Source organism: Oncorhynchus nerka, linkage group LG9b (genome assembly GCF_034236695.1).
Source record: "Oncorhynchus nerka isolate Pitt River linkage group LG9b, Oner_Uvic_2.0, whole genome shotgun sequence".
NCBI lineage: Eukaryota > Metazoa > Chordata > Actinopteri > Salmoniformes > Salmonidae > Oncorhynchus > Oncorhynchus nerka.
Window position 1 is genome coordinate 8,174,699 of NC_088424.1, and position 23,585 is coordinate 8,198,283.

Here is a 23,585-nt window from a genome sequence, read left to right on the forward strand (position 1 = left end):
GTGTGGCTGGCTTCCGGGTTAAGGGAGCAGTGTATCAGGAAGCAGTGCGACTTGGCAGGGTTGTGTTTCGGATGGCGCATGGCTCTCTACCGTTGCCTCTCCCGAGTCCGTAGGGGAGTTGCAGCGATGGGACAAGAGTGTAACTACCAATTGGCTATCATACAATTGGGGAGAAAAAGGGGTAAAAAGTACAATTAAAAATACATGACGAGAGAGACTCAACAAATACAGCATAGAGCTGACAAATGTTATTTGTCACATGCGCCGAATACAACAAGAGCAGACGTTTACCGTGAAATGCTTACTTACAAGCCCTTACCCAACAGTGCAGTTCAAGAATAAGAGTAGACTTAAATAAAGTAGACTTAAATAAAAGTAATAATAAAAATAATGAGGTTATATACAGGGGGCACCGGTACCGAGTTAGTTTACGGGGGTGCAGGCTAGTTGACGTAATCTGCACTTGTAGGTGGGGGCGAAGTGACTATGCATAGCTAACAAACAGCGAGTGTACAAAAGGGAGGGGGGTGGTGTCAATGTAAATTGTCCGGTGGCGATTTTATGAGTTGTTCAGCAGTCTTATGGCTTGGGGGTAGAATCTGTTGAGGAGCCTTTTGGTCCTAGACTTGGTGCTCCGGTGCCGCTTGCCGTGCGGTAGCAGAGAAAACAGTCTATAATTATAATTATACTTGGGTGACTGGAGTCTCTGACAATTTTATGATTTTTCCTCTGACACTATTATATAGGTCCTGGATGGCAGGAAGCTTGGCCCCAGTGATGTATTGGGCCGTTCGCACTACCCTCTGTAGCGACTTACGGTCAGATGCCGAGCAGTTGCTATACCAGGCAGTGATGCAACCGGTCAGGATGCTCTTGATGGTGCAGCTGTAGAACCTTTTGAGGATCTGGGGACCCATGCCAAATCTTTTTAGTCTCCTGAGGGGGAAAAGGTTTTTTGTTGTGCCCTCTTCAGGACTTTCTTGGTATGTTTGGACCATAATAGTTTGTTGGTGATGTGGACCCCAAGGAACTTGAAAAACTACAAACCTCATATTTCCCACTTCCTGGTTGGATTTTTCTCAGGTTTTCGCCTGCCGTATGAGTTCTGTTATACTCACATACATCATTCAAACAGTTCTGGAACACTTCAGAGTGTTTTCTAACCAAATATACTAATAATATGCATATATTAGCTTCTGGGCCTGAGTAGCAGGCAGTTTACTCTGGGCACGCTTTTCATCCAAACGTGAAAATGCTGCCCCCTATCCCTAACAGGTTTTAAGAATCAGCGTGGAAGATGTGTTGTTGCCTACTCTTACCACCTGGGGTTGGCCCGTCAGGAAGTCCAGGATCCAGAGGGAGGTGTTTAGTCCCAGAGTCCTTAGCTTAGTGATGAGCTTCGTGGGCACGATGGTGTTGAATGCTGAGCTGTAGTCAATGAACAGCATTCTCACATAGGTGTTCCTTTTGTCCAGGTGAGAAAGGGCAGCGTGGAGTGCGATTGAGATTGCATCATCTGTGGATCGGTTGGGGAGGTATGCTGTTGGAATTGGAGTGGGTCTACGGTGTCTGGGAAGATGTTGTTGACGTGAGCCTTGACCAGCCTTTCAAAGCACTTCATAACTACCGACGTGAGTGCCACGGGGCGGTAATCATTTTGGCAGCTTACCTTCGCTTCCTTGGGCACAAGGACTATGGCGGTCTGCTTGAAACATGTAGGTTTTACACTCGGTCAGGGAGAGGTTGAAAATGCCAGTGAAGACACTTGACAGTTGGTCCGCGCATGTTTGAGTACACATCCTGGTAATCCGTCTGGCCCAGCGGCTTTGTGAATGTTGACCTGTTTAAAGGTTTTTGTTCACATTGGTTACCAAGAGCGTTATCACACAGTCAATCAGAACAGCTGGTGCTCTCTTGCATGCTTCAGTGTTGCTTGCATAAAAGGCATTTTGCTCATCTGGTAGGATCGCGTCACTGGGCATCTCGTGTCTGGGTTTCCCTTTGTAGTCCGTAATAGTTTTCAAGCCCTGCCACATCCGACGAGCATCAGAGCCTGTGTAGTAGGATTCAATCTTAATCCTGAATTGACTCTTTGCTTGTTTGATGGTTTGTCTGAGGGCATAGCGGGATAAACATCCAGATTAGTCTCCCGCTCCTTGAAAGTGGTAGCTCTAGCTTTTAGCGGATGTTGCCTGTAATCCATGGCTTCTGGTTGGGATATGTACGTATGTACATGAGTTCTACAATGTAGAAAATAGTGAAAATACAGAAAACCTCTGGAATGAGTAGGTGTGTGTCAACTTTTGACTGGTACTGTATATTAGACATACAGTGATGATTTAAAAATACAATACAAAAACAGCATGGGGTTTAATTGGCAATTGGTACACACAAACATGGAAAAAACTGTAAGGTGACTTTCCTTACAAAAAGTGTATTGTTTTCTTTCTTGTGCAGTCTGCCTGGCGATACTATGCCACCAATCCAATCAGAGAGGACCTCATTTCTACATGGAGATTCTACGAAACAGTCATCTCATTACCCTGTTTCAGGCAAGTACTTTCGTACATTTATGAAACATATGTAGGATCTTAATTTGAGACAGTTTGCAACAGCAGGAAAATAATCCTGCAGCAACAGTACATTTGCATTTTTATGTGAATTTTTGTAGGGGTTGATCAATTTTGAAAATCAAGTTTGGCATTTCAAAGTGGAATTTACAAACCTTAAACCTTTTTAAACCTCAAATACACTACAAGTTTGACATTTCCTGCATACAGGGAAGTTCTCCTGTAACAGGGGGATCAAATGAAGATCCTACATATGCATGTGAAACTCTCACCATTTCTCTATCACATGCTACAATGTGTTTTTGTTTGATCAAGTGTTGCATTCATGTTGTCAACCCAACATGTACAGTGTGAGTTTCTTCATGATTTATCAATTAATTTGTGCATTTGTATCCTCACCATATGATTTGTTCAACTTGATTTGTTTTGTTTTTTAGTTTGCATGATTTACATTACCCTGAGTTGGAGACATTGGTTTCCATGGAAAACTGGATTCCTGCAACCAAACAGGATAACAATCTGTGAGGTAACACAGATGTTATTTGGTCCTATTTTAACTGTCTATTGCCTGACTGATTTTTTTCTTGGTCAAAATATACATTAAGTGAAATGTCTGTTATAGGACTTAATATAATATTGTCATTAGAAATAACAGTTGTCATAATAGCTAATTGATGAGTGAATTAGCATCTAATCTCATGTTAACTGCCTCATAGAGCCTAACGGCATTATTAATATAGTTGTATTGCTAAGACTCTACCTTAGCTTCCTCTTGTAACGTGATCCTATATGATCTGACATGTAAACATAGTGTCTAAATATTTTCATACAGTTTTACTTATTTATCTATAGGCCTAGTCCTGTTTTTCACTGTTATTCTCTGGTACAGGACAATTATATAGATTGAGATGTTGGAGGTTGTGCAAAACTACTGTCCTTAGTGTCCATTTCATGTTATATTGAGTATTGGCATGCATTGTAAGTTCTTAAAACTGCGTTAATTTACTGTATTTTCTTTCTGTGTCCAAAGGAAGGATAATTTGGAGGGCATAGCAAGGTAGGTCACCAATGACTGATCTCTTCTACTGATAGATCATGTATAGTCACGAACATGGAAAGTCACTAGTATAACAATCTCTCATGGCATTTTCAGACAGAGTGTCCCAAATACCCCTTCTTCAAATAACTTCCTCGATTAATTCACAGCTCATATCGATCTGCCAACTCAGTAGTGGCTAATGGCCATAATAAATATGTGTTCTATGACTTTCGCTCATACACATCTTCTTCTTTAATGAAGAAACCTCTCAAATTAGACACATTATTTATAGAAATCTATTAGCTAGTCCATTAGTTACTTTTCAATTATAATGACTGTTAGATCATTAGGAGAGTGGGATAATTATGTGAGGTCTTGACATTCGTACATTTGATTTTTATTGCATCATACAGGGCTTGGGCTGTTACGATGACTGCATTACCGCAACACCAGCGGTCACGAGTAATGACGGTTTAGTCACGGTAATTAGGCTTCTCCAAGCTCTGATGCTGCTGATGGTCATTAGTAGCCTACCCAACTTGCTAACTGCCTGGGACTCAGCACTCTATTGTCCCTCTAATCACTCTTACATCAATGCAAATGTCATCTAAAATCTAATCAAACACTTCATAAGAGATCATGTTGCGCAACATTTCTATAGGCTATGCAATTGCGTGAGAAAAGGGTTTTGATGGCCTCTATTAAAAAGAGGAGGAACCCATCAGCTTTCTATAGGCTAGGCCTACTATATTTATTTCTCAACTTTCCTAGTACATTGCTTTTCTTTACAACAGGAGTATAGCCTACCTGGCTGGCATGAAAATGTACCATGGGAAAAGCATCCTCCATTCACAAATTAAGTGCATACATGACATGTATTTTTTCCCCTACCCCTGTTTCAAGACCGATACATGATAATGGTCCATTCTAAATCTAAACAAATTTCACACATACATTATTTAGTATATGTAAAGACAAGATTAAATCAAGAATAGTCTGATGGGTGAAAATATTAGCTTATCACTTAAGAATGATATATCTATATATATATGATGTATATAAGAATAAATCAAGTAGGCCTAGCCTATAGAAAGCTGATGGGACCCTCTTCTTTTTAATAGAGGCCATCACTGTTTTCTTGCGCAATTGCATAGCCTATAGAAATGTTGTGCAACATGAGCTCATGGTCTCGCATGAAGTCTTTGATTACATTTTTGAATACATTTGCATTGGTTTCAGAGTGATTAGAGGTACAAAAGTGCTGAGTACCAGGCAGTTAGCAAGTTTGAAAGGCTACTAAAACCATCAGCAGCATCAGAGCTTGGAGAAGCCTAATTGCTCTGACTAAAACGTCACATGGAATTTGACTGCCTTCATGACTCGTGACCGCCGGTGTGGTGGTAATATGGTCACCGCAACAGCCCTAGCCATAAGTCAGTAGTGTCCCCTGTCAATGATTTTGGAGGACAGGATAATTATGATTTAAATGGTTGCACTGTACAGATCCGTCTACACCTGTAAGAGATCAAGACAATGCGTGCCTGAATACCTACAGAGGTGGTCAGGAAGATCTGATCACAAAATGTGTCTTTTAAAGGTTTTCGGGTCTACACATTGTATTAAAATGTGAAAATGATTAGACTGATATTCTTCCAAATAATATGATGTATTTATTTTAAGACCATTAATGATGCCATAAGTCAATGGTGCTACCTGTCAATGATTTTAGAAGCTGTTATAAGGATTATTTAAGTGGTTTGACCATCCAGATCTGTTTACACTTGATTAATATCCAGACACAATGCCTACCTTTGGAGGTGGTCAGGGAGATCGGCTGTGATTGGGAGTCCCATAGGACGGCTCACAATTGGCCCAGCGTCGTCCGGGTTTGGCCGGGGTAGGCCGTTAATGTAAATAAGAATTTGTTCTTAACTGACTTGCCTAGTTAAATAAGGGTTAAAAATAAATAAAAAATAAAAATAAGAATTGTCTAACCTGTCTAAAAATGCAGACCAGATCAAGACAAAGTGTGCATGTTAGCACCAGTTATAAACAGGGCTTAAAAATGTGAACACAATCAGAATGTGGTCAAGATCAGTTCAAAGGTGCATGTTAGAACAAGGTATAATCGGTCCCAGGTTGACGTTCACTGTAGCATGTCCTATGCCAGTGTTTATCAACTCCTTGAGTGTTTTAGCCCCACATGATCATCAATCAAGGCCTTGATGATTAGTTGAGAAGTTGAATCCGGTTTACTTGTGTTGTGTGGGGCTACTTGAGGAGGAGAGTTGAAATACATTGTCCTCGGAAAGACAAGAAGGCCCTCTTATGTTCCTACTGTACTACCACCTTTCAATAGTCCTTTTCATTCATGGATATTCACTACCCTACAATTAATGGGATGTTATTTTGACAACAACCACTTCTTTTTTTTCTTCTTTTTTCCCCTTTTTTTTCTCCCCAATTTCGTGGTATCCAATTGTTAGTAGCTACTATCTTGTCTCATCGCTACAACTCCCGTACGGGCTCGGGGAGACGAAGGTTGAAAGTCATGTGTCCTCCGATACACAACCCAACCAAGCCGCACTGCTTCTTAACACAGCGCCATCCAACCCGGAAGCCAGCCGCACCAATGTGTCGGAGGAAACACCGTGCACCTGGCAACTTTAGTTAGCGCACACTGCGCCCGGCCCGCCACAGGAGTCGCTGATGAGACAAGGATATCAAGGATATCCCTACCGGCCAAGCCCTCCCTAACCCGGACAACGCTATGCCAATTGTGCGTCGCCCCACGGACCTCCCGGTCGCGGCCGGTTACGACAGAGCCTGGGTGCGAACCCAGAGTCTCTGAACAACCACTTTTCTAAACATTGGCTATATCCCAATTACCTCTGCTTCCTCCCACATTGTGCACTTGTTCACTTCAAAGGAAATTACTGCTATAAAGAAAATATGGTAGAAATTCACTGTATCCCAGGTCTCCACCAATCCAATGCTTTTAGATTTTTTTGTTGTCCCGATAGGCACTCATTACAAGACTAGAAGAGGATACGTTCTGCTCTAATGCCCTGGCTTGCCGCCCCCCGCGTTACAAATCCATGTTCACCACTCAGGATTGCCCCTAAATGCTCCTTGGCAGCCACCCCAAAGGCCAGCCCAGGCACCTCTGCCAAGTCTGAGACAGGGAGGGGGAGAGAGACAGACAAGAGAGTGAGGGGAAGAGAGAGATGGAGGAGAGATAGTGTTCCCATGTCCTTTAAAAGATCAGGTGGATATCAAATCAGTTTTCGGTCATATGAGAAACAAAAGTGCCCCGATCCACAACTAACGGGCAATAGGCAAAAAGGAGAGGTGATCTCTTGTTTCTTACTGGCCCGTTCAATGTGTTTCTCCTACTGCGGTCTTTGAGTCTTCGTTTATACCTCAGTACTGAAGCACTGTTACGTTTAGGCAGCAGACTGTGAATCCGTCCCCAGTCCAAGGCAGACACCCCTAACAAAATAGAAACCAAATTTTTGGGTTTTCTGTCTCGGCAGTGGTATCATCATGCGTGTCCACAAAGAGGATCCTGAATTTACCTCTATTTTGGAGAAATTGATTCACAGTAGCTGATTGCCTGCCTTGTTTAAGTGTTTATTACCATATTGTCATTACTGTTATTATCATCTATGTAATTTAATACATTCAAGTCACTCATAGGAAAAATACTTTCCTCTCCCCTCTCTCTCGTCTCAGTCAAAAGCTGAGTTTGCTGGAGCGTTGTCGCATGCCTAATTCGCGACAGTCGACAGTAGTGAGGGGCAGGGTGCTGATGCCGGGGAACCCGGACATTGAAGAGAGTCCTTCCAGGGAACCCAAACCCGGCGGCTTCAGTAACCGGGAGCGGTTTCGCACAGCCTTCCGGATGAAGGCCTACACCATGCGTCAGAGCTCTGATGGTATTCAGCCAATTCCAATCTACATTTCCTCAATTATCATTTAAGTTTACTTCCTGAATTTAAATTAAATTGACACCAACCCTGCTGCCTATCAACACAACTGTGACCATCTGAAATAATTCAGTAAAATAATCTGTTGTTGCAGTATATGGTAATCTGGAGTTATGACCTATTTTGTTTTACCCATGGAACTGGGTAAGGTATGACATAGGCTTATAGAAGATTTGTGAAACATCTATGTAGTGCTTATGAAGACTTTATATATTCTATATAAAGCCTTTATAACATGTAGATTGTAAGTAGGGACAGTCTTTGTTCCCACAGATGCTGGAGCCCTGCAGGACCCTGAAGAGAGGGGCTTTCCTGCAGACATCCTCCTGGAGGAGATGATCCCCACGCTAAAGCTGGTCATCAGGGCAGTCAGGTAATAGAAGTTTAAAGGGGAAGTTCCGTATTCAACTATTTAATGTTAGATGGTTCGACACCCTGAAGTAATCTATGGCCAAGAGAAACTGTAATCCATGATTATTAACAGCCACTACAACTTGAGCTATGTTTTCCAAATTACTCAGATCAATAGAGCTAGAGAGACCATATTTTATGACCAACAACGTATATACAGTTGAAGTTGGAAGTTTACATACACCTTAGCCAAGTACATTTAAACTCAGATTTTCACCATTCCTGACATTTAATCCTAGTAAAAATGTCCTGTTTTAAGTCAGTTAGGATCACCACTTTATTTTAAGAATGTGAAATGTCAGAATAATAGTAGAGAGAATGATTTATTTCAGCTTTTATTTCTTTCATCACATTCACAGTGGGTCAGAAGTTTACATACACTCAATTAGTATTTGGTCGCATTGCCTTTAAATTGTTTAACTTGGGTCAAACATTTCGGGTAGCCTTCCACAAGCTTCCCACAATAAGTTGGGTGAATTTTGGCCCATTCTTCCTGACAGAGCTGGTGTAACTGAGTCAGGTTTGGAGGCCTCCTTGCTCACACACGCTTTTTCAGTTCTGCCCTCACGTTTTCTATAGGATTTGAGGTCAGGGCTTTGTGATGGCCAGTCCAATACCTTGACTTTGTTTTCCTTAAGCAATTTTGCCAAAACTTTGGTAGTATGCTTGGGGTCATTGTCCATTTGGAAGACCCATTTGCGACCAAGCTTTAACTTCCTGATGTCTTCCTGATGTCTTGAGATGTTCAATATATCCACATAATTTCCTGTCTCATGATGCCATCTATTTTGTGAAGTGCACCAGTCCCTCTTGCAGCAAAGCACCCCCATAACATGATGCTGCCACCCCCGTGCTTCATGGTTGGGATGGTGTTCTTCGGCTTGCAAGCCTCCCCCATTTTCCTCCAAACATAACAATGGTCATTATGGTCAAACAGTCCTATTTTTGTTTCATCAGACCAGAGGACATTTCTCGAAATAGTACAATCTTTGTCCACATGTGAGGTTGCAAACCGTAGTCTGGCTTTTTTTATGCTGGTTTTGAAGAAGTGGCTTCTTCCTTGCTGAGCGGCCTTTCAGGTTATGTTGATATAGGACTCATTTTACTGTGGATATAGATACTTTTGTACCCGTTTCCTCCAGGATCTTCACAAGGTCCTTTCCTGTTGTTCTGGGATTGATTTGCACTTTTCGCCCCAAAGTATGTTCATCTCTAGGAGACAGAACGCGTCTCTGTCCTGAGTGGTATGATGGCTACGTGGTCCCATGGAGTTTATACTTCCATACTATTGTTTGTACAGATGAATGTGGTACCTTCAGGCATTTGGAAATTTCTCACAAGGATGAACCAGACTTGTGGAGGTCTACAACTTTTTTTCTGAGTTCTTGGCTGATTTCTTTCGATTTTCCTATGATGTCAAGCAAAGAGGCACTGAGTTTGAAGGTACAGTCATTGCCAAAAGTTTTGAGAATGACACAAATATTAATTTTCACGAAGTTTGCTGCTTCAGTGTCTTTAGATATTTTTGTCAGATGTTACTATGGAACACTGAAGTATAATTACAAGCATTTCATAAGTGTCAAAGGCTTTTATTGACAATTACATTAAGTTGATGCAGAGAGTCAATATTTGCAGTATTGACCTTTCTTTTTCAAGACCTCTGCAATCCGCCCTGGCCTGCTGTCAATTAACTTCTGGGCCACATCCTGACTGATGGCAGGCTATAATCAGTGCTTGGAGTTTGTCAGAATTTGTGGGGTTTTGTTTGTCCAAGCGCCTCTTGAGGATTGACCACAAGTTCTCAATTGGATTAAGGTCTGGGGAGTTTCCTGGCCATGGACCCAAAATATCGATGTTTTGTTCCCCGAACCACTTAGTTATCACTTTTGCCTTATGGCAAAGTGCTCCATCATGCTGGAAAAGGCATTGTTCGTCACCAAACTGTTCCTGGATGGTTGAGAGAAGTTGCGGAGGTGTGTTGGTACCATTCTTTATTCATGGCTGTGTTCTTTGGCAAAATTGTGAGTGAGCCCACTCCCTTGGCTGAGAAGCAATCCCACACATGAATGGTCTCAGGATGCTTTACTGTTGGCATGACACAGGACTGATGGTAGTGCTCACCTTGTCTTCTCCGGACAAGCTTTTTTCCGGATGCCCCAAACAATCGGAAAGGGGATTCATCAGAGAAAATGACTTTACCCCAGTCCTCAGCAGTCCAATCCCTGTACCTTTTGCAGATAATCAGTCTGTCCCTGATGTTTTTCCTGGAGAGAAATGGCTTCTTTGCTGCCCTTCTTGACACCAGGCCATCCTCCAAAAGTCTTTGCCTCACTGTGCGTGCAGATGCACTCACACCTGCCTGCTGCCATTCCTGAGCAAGCTCTGTAGTGGTGGTGCCCCGATCCCGCAGCTGAATCAACTATAGGAGACGTTCCTGGTGCTTGCTGGACTTTTTTGGGAGTCCTGAAGCCTTCTTCACAACAATTGAACCGCTCTCCTTGAAGTACTTGATGATCCGATAAATGGTTGATTTAGGTGCAATCTTACTGGCAGTAATATCCTTGCCTGTGAAGCCCTTTTTGTGCAAAGCAATGATGACGGCACGTGTTTCCTTGCAGGTAACCATGTTGACTGAGGAAGAACAATGATTCCAAGCATCACCCTCCTTTTGAAGCTTCCAGTCTGTTATTTAAACTCGATCAGCATGACAGAGTGATCTCCAGCCTTGTCCTCGTCAACACTCACTGAACCTGTGTTAATGAGAGAATCACTGACATGATGTCAGCTGGTACTTTTGTGGCAGGGCTGAAATGCAGTTCATTTGCATGGCAAAGAGGGACTTTTCAATTAATTGCAATTCATCTAATCACTCTTCATAACATTCTGGATTATATGCAAATTGCCATCATACAAACTGAGGCAGCAGACTTTGTGAAAATTAATATTTGTGTCGTTCTCAACTTTTGGCCACAACTGTAGGCCTTGAAATACATCCACAGGTACAACTCCAGCTTGGAATTTTCCAAGCTGTTTAAAGGCGCAGTCAACTTAGTGTATGTAAACTTCTGACCCACTGGAATTGTGATACAGTGAATTATAAGTGAAATAATCTGTAGTTAAACAATTGTTGGAAAATGACTTGTGTCATGCACAAAGTAGATCCTAAACTCTAGTGTGTTAACAAGACATTTGTGGAGTGGTTGAAAAATGAGTTTTAATGACTCTAACCTAAGTGTATGTAAACTTCCGACTTCCAACTGTGTGTCCACTACCATTAGCATCTGTAATTTAATTTATAGGGTCATTGAGTTTAAATTAAATTGACCAAGAACAGAACTACCTCAGCAATACTTTTGTACCTGCCGGCAGGGCGGGATTAACACAGCCTTGGATCTGAAATAACAGCTGGCGAGAAGTGCACCATTTTCAATGACTATTAATGCTTAGCCCAACCAATCAGCTGCGCTCCAGCTGTCCTTGTCATGCGCGCTCCTCGTGTCTTGATAGAATAAATGTGTTAATTCTCTTCATAAACAGCAAACTCATCATTCTTATCACATGTCTTGACATAAGGTAATTGACCCCCAGAATCATGAAGATATATATATATTTCTAACCGCTAACTTCTCGATAAAAGCTTATGTGAGAACATGATCCATCAAGTCAATTGATTAAGGCATAATTTGAATGTCATATATAATTTTCAAACATTCAGTTACTTGTTGATATTTTGCTAACATTATAAAAGGAATATGAACTAGAGGAGACAATGGACTGTGCTTAATAGTTTATTTTATTTTATTCCAGATTATCATGTTACATTCGTTCCACCCATCTCTCCTGTAACAACTCCTAGGCTAAAATTCCAACTAGCATGATACTTGAAACCTATGCTGTCATTTAGTCACTAGTTGAGATGTTTGCAACCTTAAACAACTAAACACTACTCTACAACCGAAAAACACTTCCGGGTTTATTTCTCTCAAAATCACTTTTTGTTGATAACTCAGCAAAACATGATCTGATTGGGCTGTCTTTTTGCAAGGAGGTCGTCCTCCACATTAGGAACGTGCTGACTTCACTATGTCATTTTAGCTTCTGTTTTATCTGAGAAAATGGGCGTTACTTTCACCCATGCTACTTTTGTCCCGGCTCTCTACTACAAAGCAGGTTAGAATGAGTTTTTTTCAAACACAAAGCTACTGCACTAACTAGGTTGTGTTCTGTATTGTGGTTTTTGAGGCCTGCCTTTGATTTTGATTGACAGGTGTCCTTATAAAATATTGTTAACCATTTCACATGTTCTGATTGGACTAATTTAATTATTTGTTTTCCTCACAATTTATCTGGTTCTAATTGCCTTAAACATTTGAGGAGGTAATTCACTTCATCCAGTTTGTATGGTATTTATGGTACCTTTATGGTACTTGTTCTGATTTGTCAAAAGACAAGCTGCACCCAATTTTGGACGCTGGCTCACAGGATGAATGAAGTTCCCTCTGGGAAAAATTAAGTAATTCAGTTATACTCTATTCTACAGGATCATGAAGTTCCTCTTGAACAAGAAGAAGTTTAAGGAGACATTGAGACCTTATGATGTCAAGGATGTGATCGAGCAGTACTCTGCCGGCCACCTAGACATGCTCTGTAGAATCAAATACCTCCAGACAAGGTAAGCAGAGTTGGGGTTACATTTTGAGTTGACTGAAATGAACCGAGTCGACATTGAACAGCACCGTAAATTGTATTACCCAAAGCATTTGATTTACAGTGCCTAGTGAAAGTCTAGACACCCCTTGCACATTCTTCACAGTTTGCTGTTTTAAATTTAAATCTAAAAGACACACCAGAATGGCTTTCCAAAAGGTGTTGAGTGTTCCTGAATGGTCCTGAATGGTCTCAGTCCTGAATTAAATCTGCTTTAAAATGAGAAACAAGGTTTGAATATTTCTGTCCATCAATGACTCAAAAACAATGGGTATATGTTACCCTAAGAGTTGTTCAAAGTTAGAATCTTATTCAAAGTGATATAATGGCGCCGGAGGGGATGGCTTCCGTTTTACGGGCTCCTAACCAACTGTGCTATTTTGTTAGTTTTTTTGTATTGTTTGTAACTTATTTTGTACATATCACATCAAATTGTATTGGTCACATGCACGTGTTTAGCAGATGTTATCGCAGGTGTAGCGAAATGCTTGTGTTTCCAGCTCTGACAGTGCAGTAATATCTAACAAGTAATATCTAAAAGTTTCACAACGTATACCCAATACACACGAATCTTAGTAAAGTAATGGAATCAAGAATATATAAATATATGGAGGAGCAATGTCAGAGCGGCATAGACTACAATAGAATAGAATACAGTATATACATATGAAATGAGTAATGCAAAATATGTAAACATTATTAAAGTGACTAGTGTTTCATTTATTAAAGTAGCCAGTTATTTCAAGTCTATGTATATAGGCAGCAGCCTCTAATGTGCTAGTGATGACTATTTAACAGTCTGATGACCTTGAGATAGAAGCTGTTTTTCAGTCTCTTGGTTCCCAGCTTTTGATGCACCTGTACTGACCTCGCCTTTTGGATGATAGCAAGGTGAACAGGCAGTGGCTCGGGTGTTTGTTGTACTTGATCATCTTTTTGGCCTTCCTGTGACATCGGGTGCTGTAGGTGTCCTGCAGGGCAGGTAGTTTGCTCCCAGTAATGCTTGGGCCAGAATGTTCCACCCCCTGGAGAGCCCTGCGGTTGCGTACGGTGCAGGTTCCGTACCAGGCGGTGATACAACCTGACAGGATTGTGCATCTGTAAAGGTTTGTGGGGGTATTAGGTGCCAAGCCAAATTTCTTCAGCCTCCTGAGGTTGAAGAGGTGCTGTTGCACCTTCTCACCACACTGTCTGTGTGGGTGGACCATTTCAGTTTGTCAGTGATGTGTACACCGAGGAACTTGAAGCTTTCTATCTTCTCCGCTGCGGTCCCATCGATGTGGATAGGGGGGTGCTCCCTCTGCTGTTACCTGAAGTCCACGATCATCTCCTTTGATTTGTTGATGTTGAGTGAGAGGTTATTTCCCTGGCACCACACTCCCAGAGCCCTCACCTCCTCCCTGTACCCTGTCTCGTCATTGTTCGTAATCAAGCCTAATACTGTTGTGTCATCTGCAAACTTGATGATTTAGTTGGAGGGATGCTTGCCCATGGAGTCATGGGTGAACGGGGAGTACAGGAGGGGGCTGAGCACGCACCCTTGAGGGGCCCCTGTGTTGAGGATCAGCAAAGTGGACACGTTGTTTCCTACCTTCACAACCTGGTGGCGGCCCATCAAGAAGTACAAAACCCAGTTGCACAGGGCGGGGTTCAGACCCATGGCCTCAAGCTTATTGATGAGCTTGGAGGCTACTATGGTGCTGAATGCTGAGCTATAGTCAATGAACAGCATTCTGACATAGGTATTTCTCTTGTCCAGATGTGGTAGGGCAGTCTGCAGTGCGATGTCGATTGCATCATCTGTGGATCTATTGGGGCGGTAAGCAAATTGAAGTGGGTCCAGGGTGACCGGTAAGGTAGAGGTGATATGATCCTTGACTAGTCTCTCAAGGCAATTCATGATGACAGAAGTGAGTGCTACGGGGCGATAGTCATTTAGTTGGGTTCTTGGGTACACTGTTATTATTCTGCCATATCCCCAGTCACCTTGCCATAGTGAAATGCAGTGATTCGCGTTTTGCGAGAATGCTGCCATCTATCCACGGTTTCTTGTTAGGGTAGGTTTTAGTAGTCACAGTGGGTACAACATCTCCTATACATTTCCTGATAAACTCAGTCACCATAACAGTATATTCGTCAAAATTATACTTGGAAGCTACCCAGAACATTTCCCAATCCGCGTGATCAAAACAATCTTGAAGTGTGGATTCCAATTGGTCAGACCAGCGTTGAATAGTCCTTAGCACGGGTTCTTCCTTTTTGAGTTTCTGCCTATAGGAAATGGAGTCTTAGTCAGATTTGGCAAAAGGAGGGCTGGGGAGGGCCTTGTAGGTGTGAGTGAGTGTTTAAGCAGCCTTCGGCAGCCTTTTTCTCAAATTTGCGGCCTCAGGATATGCGGTTTCCAGTTTGCATAAAGTACAGTGGAGTTCTTTGAGGGCTGTCGTGGTATCGACATACACGGCTGTGACTATAACCGAAGAGAAGTCTCTTGGGAGATAATACGATCGGCATTTGATTGTGAGGTATTCTAGTTTGTGTGAACAAAAGGAGTTCCTGTATGTTATCACAATTACACCATTGAGTCGTTAATCATAAAACATACACCCCTGCCCTTCTTCCCGAGAGATGTTTATTCCTGTCTGCGCGATGAACTGAGAACCCAACTGGCTGGACCGACTCAGACAGTATATCCCAAGAGAGCCATGTTTCCGTGAAACAAAGTATGTTACAATCCCTGACGTCTCTATGGAAAGAAATCCTTGCCCTGAGCTCATCAACTTTATTATCCAGAGACTGAACATTAGCGAGTAATATACTTGTAACGGAACACCCCCCTGAAATGGACAAAAATGAATGGGAAGTCATTGGCACTGGACAAACCATATACACGGTGTCCAATACCACTCAGTTCGGCGTTGTTTCGTTCAAAGTTGATTGCAAATGCCATATGGCAAATGCCAGGTGTAACACTTTAAAAATCCAACAGGTGGCGAGAGCACGCTCCAAAAGCAAAATTTTGAAAAAGTGAAAAGAAAATCAAAAACCTAGCAACCCCTTAAAGTGCTTTCTGGACTGTTTTTCGAAATGCTTTTTTGTCAATTACACACGTGTAAGAACTGTATGAATATACTTTTGTTCAATTTTATTATCATAATTAGTATTTTATTTTTTACTTGTGCAATATGATTTCATAGGAAGTCAAAAATCAAAAATAGCAGAAATTTTGAAAAAACTTCACACCCTTAAAAAAGTGCTTTCTGGACCGTTCAAAATTCTTTAGATTTTTGTGTCAACTACACATGTATAAGAACTGTATCAACATACTTTAGTCATATTTTATTATCATAATTTATTTATTTTTACTTGTGCATAAGGCATATGTTTTCTCCATTTGCAATATGATTTTATAGGAAGTCAAAAGTAACTTTTTTGGGGGCCAAATGCCGTAAGAAAATTGACATGCTCAAAAATCCTGCAGAAATGCAAAATTGACTAGCCCGATGAACTCGGGGTGGCCGGGCAGTGATAGTTGTTCCTTTCCATCACTCGTTGTGTTGATTTCATCATGTCCAATTGGTGATGTTTTCTCACTGTTGAATCATATTGCAAGTGCACGTGCATTTGCAATATGTTTCAATGGATATTTACCATCACGAATTTGGCATGCTCAAAAGTCAAACAATACTTTGCTCAAACTATACTTTTGTCAACTTTTATCATCATATTTTTTTTTTACTTGTGTATAAGGCATATGTTTTGTCCATTTGCAATATGATTTCATAGGAAGTCAAAAGTCAAGGTCAAAAGTCACTTTTTTTTGCCAAATGCCATAAGAAATTTGATATGCTCAAAAATACTGCAGAAATGCAAAATTGACTGGCCTGATGAACACAGGATGGCCGGGCAGTGATAGTCATTCCTTTCCATCACTCGTTGTGTTGATTTCATCACGTCCATTTGGTGATGTTTTTTTCACTATTGAATCATATTGCAAATGCACATGTAGTTATGTTCTAGCTGCGGGTCCAGTTCTGATGTTATGTGTAGGCCTAGCTGAGGCGACCCCGAATCCCAAGTTTCGGCTCGATAGGTCATTTGGTGCCCGAGCAAGACCCTAATTGGTGCTGAAAATCCACTTTTTTCCATGCCTTGCTACGGGGTCCTTGAATGAGCTATCGGACAGAAACATTGAGGTCCGTTTATATGGGCTGAGGCGGTCGCAATGGACCTAGTCTTGCAACTCTGGGACATTTCTAAATGTCGTAATTTTCGTGATGCAAAAATTGAAGTTATTGCAAATGTACGAGGCTGTTTCTCGGTCCGAGAACCTTCTAGAGCCACGTAACTCACCACGCACTATAGACCTGAGGTCTAGAACAGGTTTCTAATGTTTCGGAACTCTAGGTCTGACGGTTCTTTAAAAGTTCCAACGAGGTTATTGCAGGCAGTGTATGTCTCTACGCACCCCGATGTGTCCCTCCTTCCAAGCTGTGTGTGTGTGTGATTTAGTTTTTCTTTGAAATTTTATGGGAGAAATGACTGATTTACAGTTCATGGGGGTTGCCTAATCACACATATGAAGTTTTGGAAAGATCTGCCTTTTTTAACCCTTCGAAACAGTCCCTGTGACACCAATTATGGCACTTCCGGTTGGCACAGGAAGCTATAAGTAAACACATATCCTCATTGGGGTATGACTTTATAGAATCCTGAGTTTGAAGTGTTTACGTTAAGAACTGACCGATTTACACAGGGTTGAATGCACTATTTATCACAAACTGCTGGTTGGGTATGGAAAAACACGTTTAGGGTGATTTTAACCACTTCTGGTTTCTTCAGGAAGCTTAGAATCGGCACAGGTAGACCTCATAGTGTCCTGATGGACTGTCATCGAAGACAGGTTCATAAGGCATTCATAACCCACATAGGCTTCAGGTTGACTTTAGAGGAGCAGGCAATGTATTCCTATGGGGAGAGGTCATTGTAATCTGTGAGATCAAAAACCCTGTTTTACTGTTAAGGGTTAATGCCACATGGTCAAGGTTAGGCTTGCACAGATCGGGAGGACCTCAGGATTGTACCTGAGGTCGAATTGTGCTTCTCACCCTAACGGTTCTCTCACTGTCACCCAAAAGCAAATTACATTTAGGGCCAGGCTTCATTTTGGGCCTATTTTTTTTCACGGTCGCTGCACTCAGAGCGAGCTACGGTCAAGCGGGGCATCTTGTTAAACTCGGCACGGCCTAGAGAATATGGAAATGCCATTGCAGGCTCTGTGTGTCTTTAAGCACCGCACTTTGTCACTCCATCCTTGCTGTGTGTGTGTGTGTGAGAGAGATTTTCTTTGACATCTGTTGGGAGAAATTACTGACAGTTCATGGGGGTTGCTTAATCACACATATGAAATTTTAAAAAGATCGGAGCTTTTTAACCCTTGGAAACAGCACCTATGACACCCTTTTAAGGCACTTCCGGTTTACACAGGAAGCTGAAAGTGAACACATATCCTCCTTGGGGTAGGCAATTATAGAATTTTGAGTTTTAAGTCTTTATGTTAAGAACTGACTGATTTACGGAGGGTTTAGTGAGTGTGTGTTATTTCAGAAAATCACAGAAATCTCGCAGAGCTCCGAAGCACACTTAAAAAATATTCGTATGAACACGCTGCAACTGGATCTGTAACTGTTTTTGTTTTTTTTACTATTTTTTACAATTTGACATTGTACGATTTCTCTTAATGGTGGCCTGTTCGGCATGCCTTTTCCTCTAGTCCACGAACAGTTCCTTTGTCTTGCTCACATTGCAGGAGAGGTTGTTGTCCTTGCACCACACTGCCAAGTCTCTGACCTCCTCCCTAGATGCTGTCACATCGTTGTCTGTGATCAGGCCACTGTTGTGTGATCAGAAAACTTAATGATGGTGTTGGAGTCGTGTTTGGCCATGCAGTCGTGGGTGAACAGGGAGTACAGGAGGGGTCCAGGGTTTCCAGGATGATGGTGTTGATGTGAATCATGACCAGCCTTCAAAGCACTTCAAGGCTACCGACGTGAGTGGTAACCATTTAGGCAATTTACCTTTGCTTTCTTGGGCACCACAGGGACTATGGTGGTCTGCTTGAAACATGTAGGTATTACAGACTCGGTCAGGGAGACGTTGAAAATATCAGTTAGGACACTTGCCAGTTGGTCCGCGCATGCTTTGAGTACACGCCCTGGTAATCCATCGCAATTAATTTTTTTATTTCTTATTTACTTGTATTTTTTTACCCCCTTTTTCTCCCCAATTTCGTGTTATCCAATTGGTAGTTACAATCTTGTCTCATCGCTGCAACTCCCGTACGGACTCGGGAGGGGCGAAGGTCGAGAGCCATGCGTCCTCCGAAACATGACCCAACCAAGCCGCACTGCTTCTTGACACAATGCCCACTTAAAAATATGGGGTAACATCACATCACATCTGTTCACAAATAGTTTCAAGTTTAATCACATACGTTTCACAATATTTAAATGTAAACCTGACAGCTGGGAAATGTACACTAAGAGATACAGTTGTGTTGTTCTCCTGTCCTTCTCTGATGTGACAGAATAAAACAATTTTGACAGGATTGCTCTTTAATTACCCACGGATTATTCACACATTCTCAAAAGTAGAAATATTGTTTAGTTCTCCCATTTCGGGGATTAGGAGATTTGAACTAAAATAAGCTCTCTGTTCTGGTAGACTCTCCCTCAATACTGCATTCGTGTCCCGCTCCTTGAAAGCGGCAGCTCTAGCCTTTAGCTTGGTGAGTATGTTGCCTGTAATCCATGGCTTCTGGTTGGGATATGTACTTACAGTCATTGTGGGAATGACGTAGTCAATGCACTTATTGATGAAGCCAGTGACTGAGGTCGTATACTCCTCAATGCCATTGAATCAATTCCGGAACATATTCCAGTCTGTGCTAACAAAACAGTCCTTTAGCGTAGCATCCACGCCATCTGACCACTTCCGTATTGAGCGAATCACTGGTACATCCTGCATTAGTTTTTGCTTGTAAGCAGGAATCAGGGGGATAGAATTATGGTCAGATTTGCCAAAATGAGGGCGAGGGAGAGCTTTGTATGTATCTCTGTGTGTGGAGTAAAGGTGGTCGAGTTTTTTTCCTCTGGTTAACGTGACATGCTGGTAGAAATTAGGTGAAACGGATTTAAGTTTACCTGCATTAAAGGCCCCGTCCACTAGGAGCGTCGTTTCTGGATGAGGATTTTCTTGTTTGCTTATGGCCTTATAGGAATTGGTTGAGTGCAGTCTTAGTGCCAGCATCGGTCTGTGGTGGTAAATAGACGGCTATGAATAATATAGACCAACTCTCTTGGTAGATAGTGCGGTCTACAGCTTATCATAAGGTACTCTACCTCAGACGAGCAATACCTTGAGACTTCTTTAATATTAGATAATATCGCGCACCAGCTGTTATTGACAAATAAAAACACACACCCGCTCCTCGTCTTACTAGACGTAGCTGCTCTGTCCTGCCGATGCACGGAAAACCCAGCCAGCTCTATATTATCCGTATTGTCATTCAACCACGACACGGTGAAACATAATGTATTTAATGTCCCGTTGTTAAGATAGTCTAAATTGTAGATCGTCCAGTTGATTTTCCAACGATTGCATTAGTACGGACGGTAGTAGAGGTTTATTTGTTCGCCAATTAAATTTGACAAAGGCACCCTGACCTCCAACCCCTTTTTCTCACGCGAACGATGAGAATTTGGGTCTGGTCTGAAGAAAGTAGTATATCCTTCGCGTCAAACTCGATAAAGAAAAATCTTCCTCCAGTTCGAGGTGAGTAATCGCTCTTCTGATGTTCAGAAGCTCTTTTCGGTCATAAGAGACGGTAGTAGCATTATGATCACAAACAAAATGGTGCCAACAGAGGGGTGCCGTGCTTCTAGCTCTTAGGAAACTTTGCAGTATGTTGTTTTGTCATAATGTTATTTCTTACATTATTAGCCCAGAACTTTTTTTGGTGTTATTACGTACAACCGGGAAGAACTATTGGATATCAGAGTGGCGGTAACTCACCAGCACTACGACCAGGAATACGACTTTCCCGAAGTGGATCATTTGTTCTCAGCCCCAGGGAGCCTTAACCTCTTGCTTCTACCCTCTACTTTTTTGAACATTCTGTTAAAAATCGCGCAACATTTCAGCGCCCTGCTACTCATGCCAGGAATATAGTATATGCATTTGCTTAGTCTGTGTGGATAGAAAACACTCAGACATTTATAAAACTGGTTAAATCACTGCTGTGGCTTTACCAGAACGGCATTTACATCGAAAAGCACAGGAAAAACTGATCACTGAAAATGGAAAAATATATTGCTGCGCTACTTGAACCCATTGATGCCACTTTGTTTACTTTGTCTACATACTCATCTCATATGTATATACTGTACTCGATACCATCTACTGTATGCTGCTCTGTACCATCACTCATTCATATATCCTTATGTACATATTCCTTATCCCCTTACACTGTGTATAAGACAGTAGTTTTGGAATTGTTAGTTAGATTACTTGTTGGTTATCACTGCATTGTCGGAACTAGAAGCACAAGCATTTCGCTACACTCGCATTAACATCTGCTAACCATGTGTATGTGACAAATAAAATTTGATTTGATTTGATTTGATAAAGGTGAACCACAATTAATTGGCTGAGGTTGCAGTACCTACAGCTTCCACACGGTGTCTAGAGTCTTGTCATTTGCCTACGAGTTTTTTCTTGGTCAAACACATGCAAGGCAGCGCATTTCTTCAGGTCTAGGACCGGATATTTTGGTTGAGTTTCTAGCCGGACATTTTTCCAGACGGACAGCTAATGATTTTTACATCGCCTCCTGATGAATTTTATCGCTTATTAACGTTTACTAATACCTAAAGTTGCATTACAAAAGTATTTCGAAGTGTTTTGTGAAAGTTTATCGTCGACTTTTTGAATTTTAAAAAATGACGTTACGTTATGAAACGCTGTTTTTTTCGTTTATCACACAGTCTACATATAACGATATCTAGGCTATATATGGACCGATTTAATCGAAAAAAAGACCCAATAGTGTTTATGGGACATCTAGGAGTGCCAACAAAGAAGATGGTGAAAGGTAATGAATGTTTTCTATTTTATTGTGCGGTTTGTGTAGCACCGAATATGCTAATTATTTTTTTTACATCCCCTGCGGGTCTTTTGTGTTGTAGTGTATTGTTACATGCTATCAGATAATAGCTTCTCATGCTTTCGCCGAAAAGCATTTTAAAAATCTGACTTGTTGCCTGGATTCACAACGAGTGTAGCTTTAATTCAATACCCTGCATGTGTATTTTAATGAACGTTTGAGTTTTAACTAATACTATTAGCATTTAGCGTAGCGCATTTGCATTTCCAGAGCTCTAGTTGAGACGCAAGCGTCCCGAGTAGAAGCAAGAGGTTAACTGATTCCAGAGGCGGACCCAAAACACCGGCGGCGGAGGAGAGGAACTCGGAGTGGACTTCTAGTCCGACTCAGGAGGCGCACAAACCACCCACCAATTCCATATATAAGGGAACATTTTGACATTCGCCATATGGTTAGTGAGAAAGTCCATATTGCAAATGTACGGTCCCTTACCAGACGTCCGAAAACGTTTGTAAAATTCGCGGACGGCGTCGGGCCGTGCGGCAGGGCCGGATCTACCGGGAAGTCATCAAACAAACTCTCTCGGACATTCGGTTTCCGTTTTATAAAATAATCAAATGCTGGTCATTTTTCCGCTGTCCCGATAAATCCCACAAGAGGGCGATTGGAATCATATTGCAAATGTACAAAACATCACGAATCATGACGTGGCCTCCAAAATGGAAAAGACTTCGAAGACGAAACTTGGTGACCGTAGGCTTGGCATAATGGGTGTCACGTTCTGACCTTTATTTCCTGTGTTTTGTATTAGTTAGTATGGTCAGGGCGTGAGTTGGGTGGGCAGTCTTTGTTTGTTTTTCTATGATTTGAGTATTTCTATGTTTCGGCCTAGTATGGTTCTCAATCAGAGGCAGGTGTCATTAGTTGTCTCTGATTGAGAATCATACTTAGGTAGCCTGGGTTTCACTGTGTGTTTGTGGGTGATTATTCCTGTCTCTGTGTTTGCACCAGATAGGACTGTTTTGAGTTTCACATTTCTTGTTTGTTGTAGTCAGTTGTTCATGTGTATCTTAACGTATTAAAAGAGAACCATGGACACTTACCACGCCGCATATTGGTCCTCTGATCCGTTTCGCCTCTCCTCTTCGGAAGAAGAAATTCATTACAATGGGCAGTTGGCCCCGAACAAGATGGTGTCTAGGCCTCAACGGTTTTTGAGTTATGGCCAGTATCCTGGGATTAAAGGTCCAAAATGAAAATAGAGCAATAATTTTTCCGCTTCACGTCAAAGTCAAGGAGCCTCCGGTGTCAATAAAAAAAGAACCAGCCATTTATCTATCGTCATTTAACTTCTTTGGGATAGGTGGGACGGTAGCGTCCCACCGGCCAACATCCGGTGAAATGGCAGTGAGCCAAATTCAAATTAAATCACTATAAATATTAAACTTTCATGAAATCACAAGTGCAATAAACCAAAATAAAAGCCTCAAAAAGGCTTTACGGCGAAAGCAAACCATGCGAATATCTGAGGACAGCGTCCAGTACACAAATGCATAACAAATCATTTTCAACCAGGGAGTTGAGACATGATAGTCAGAAATAGAGATATAATATATGCCTTACCTTTGAAGATCTTCTTCTGTTGGCACTCCAAAAGGTCTGTTACATTGCAAATGGTCCTTTTGTTCGATAATTTTTTCTTTATATCT

General features: G+C 41.7%; 1 protein-coding gene across 1 annotated transcript in view; it reads left to right on the forward strand.

Annotated features, from left to right (window-relative positions):
* The window catches only part of kcnq3 (potassium voltage-gated channel, KQT-like subfamily, member 3), a 162,755-nt gene that overhangs the window by 126,505 nt on the left and 12,665 nt on the right, over positions 1-23,585 (forward strand). Inside the window, exons 8-11 of the mRNA XM_065013223.1 lie at positions 2,458-2,556; positions 2,886-2,913; positions 7,851-7,971; positions 12,550-12,681. Coding sequence (XP_064869295.1) covers positions 2,458-2,556; positions 2,886-2,913; positions 7,851-7,971; positions 12,550-12,681 — 380 coding nt within the window. The remainder of the gene's footprint in view (positions 1-2,457; positions 2,557-2,885; positions 2,914-7,850; positions 7,972-12,549; positions 12,682-23,585) is intronic.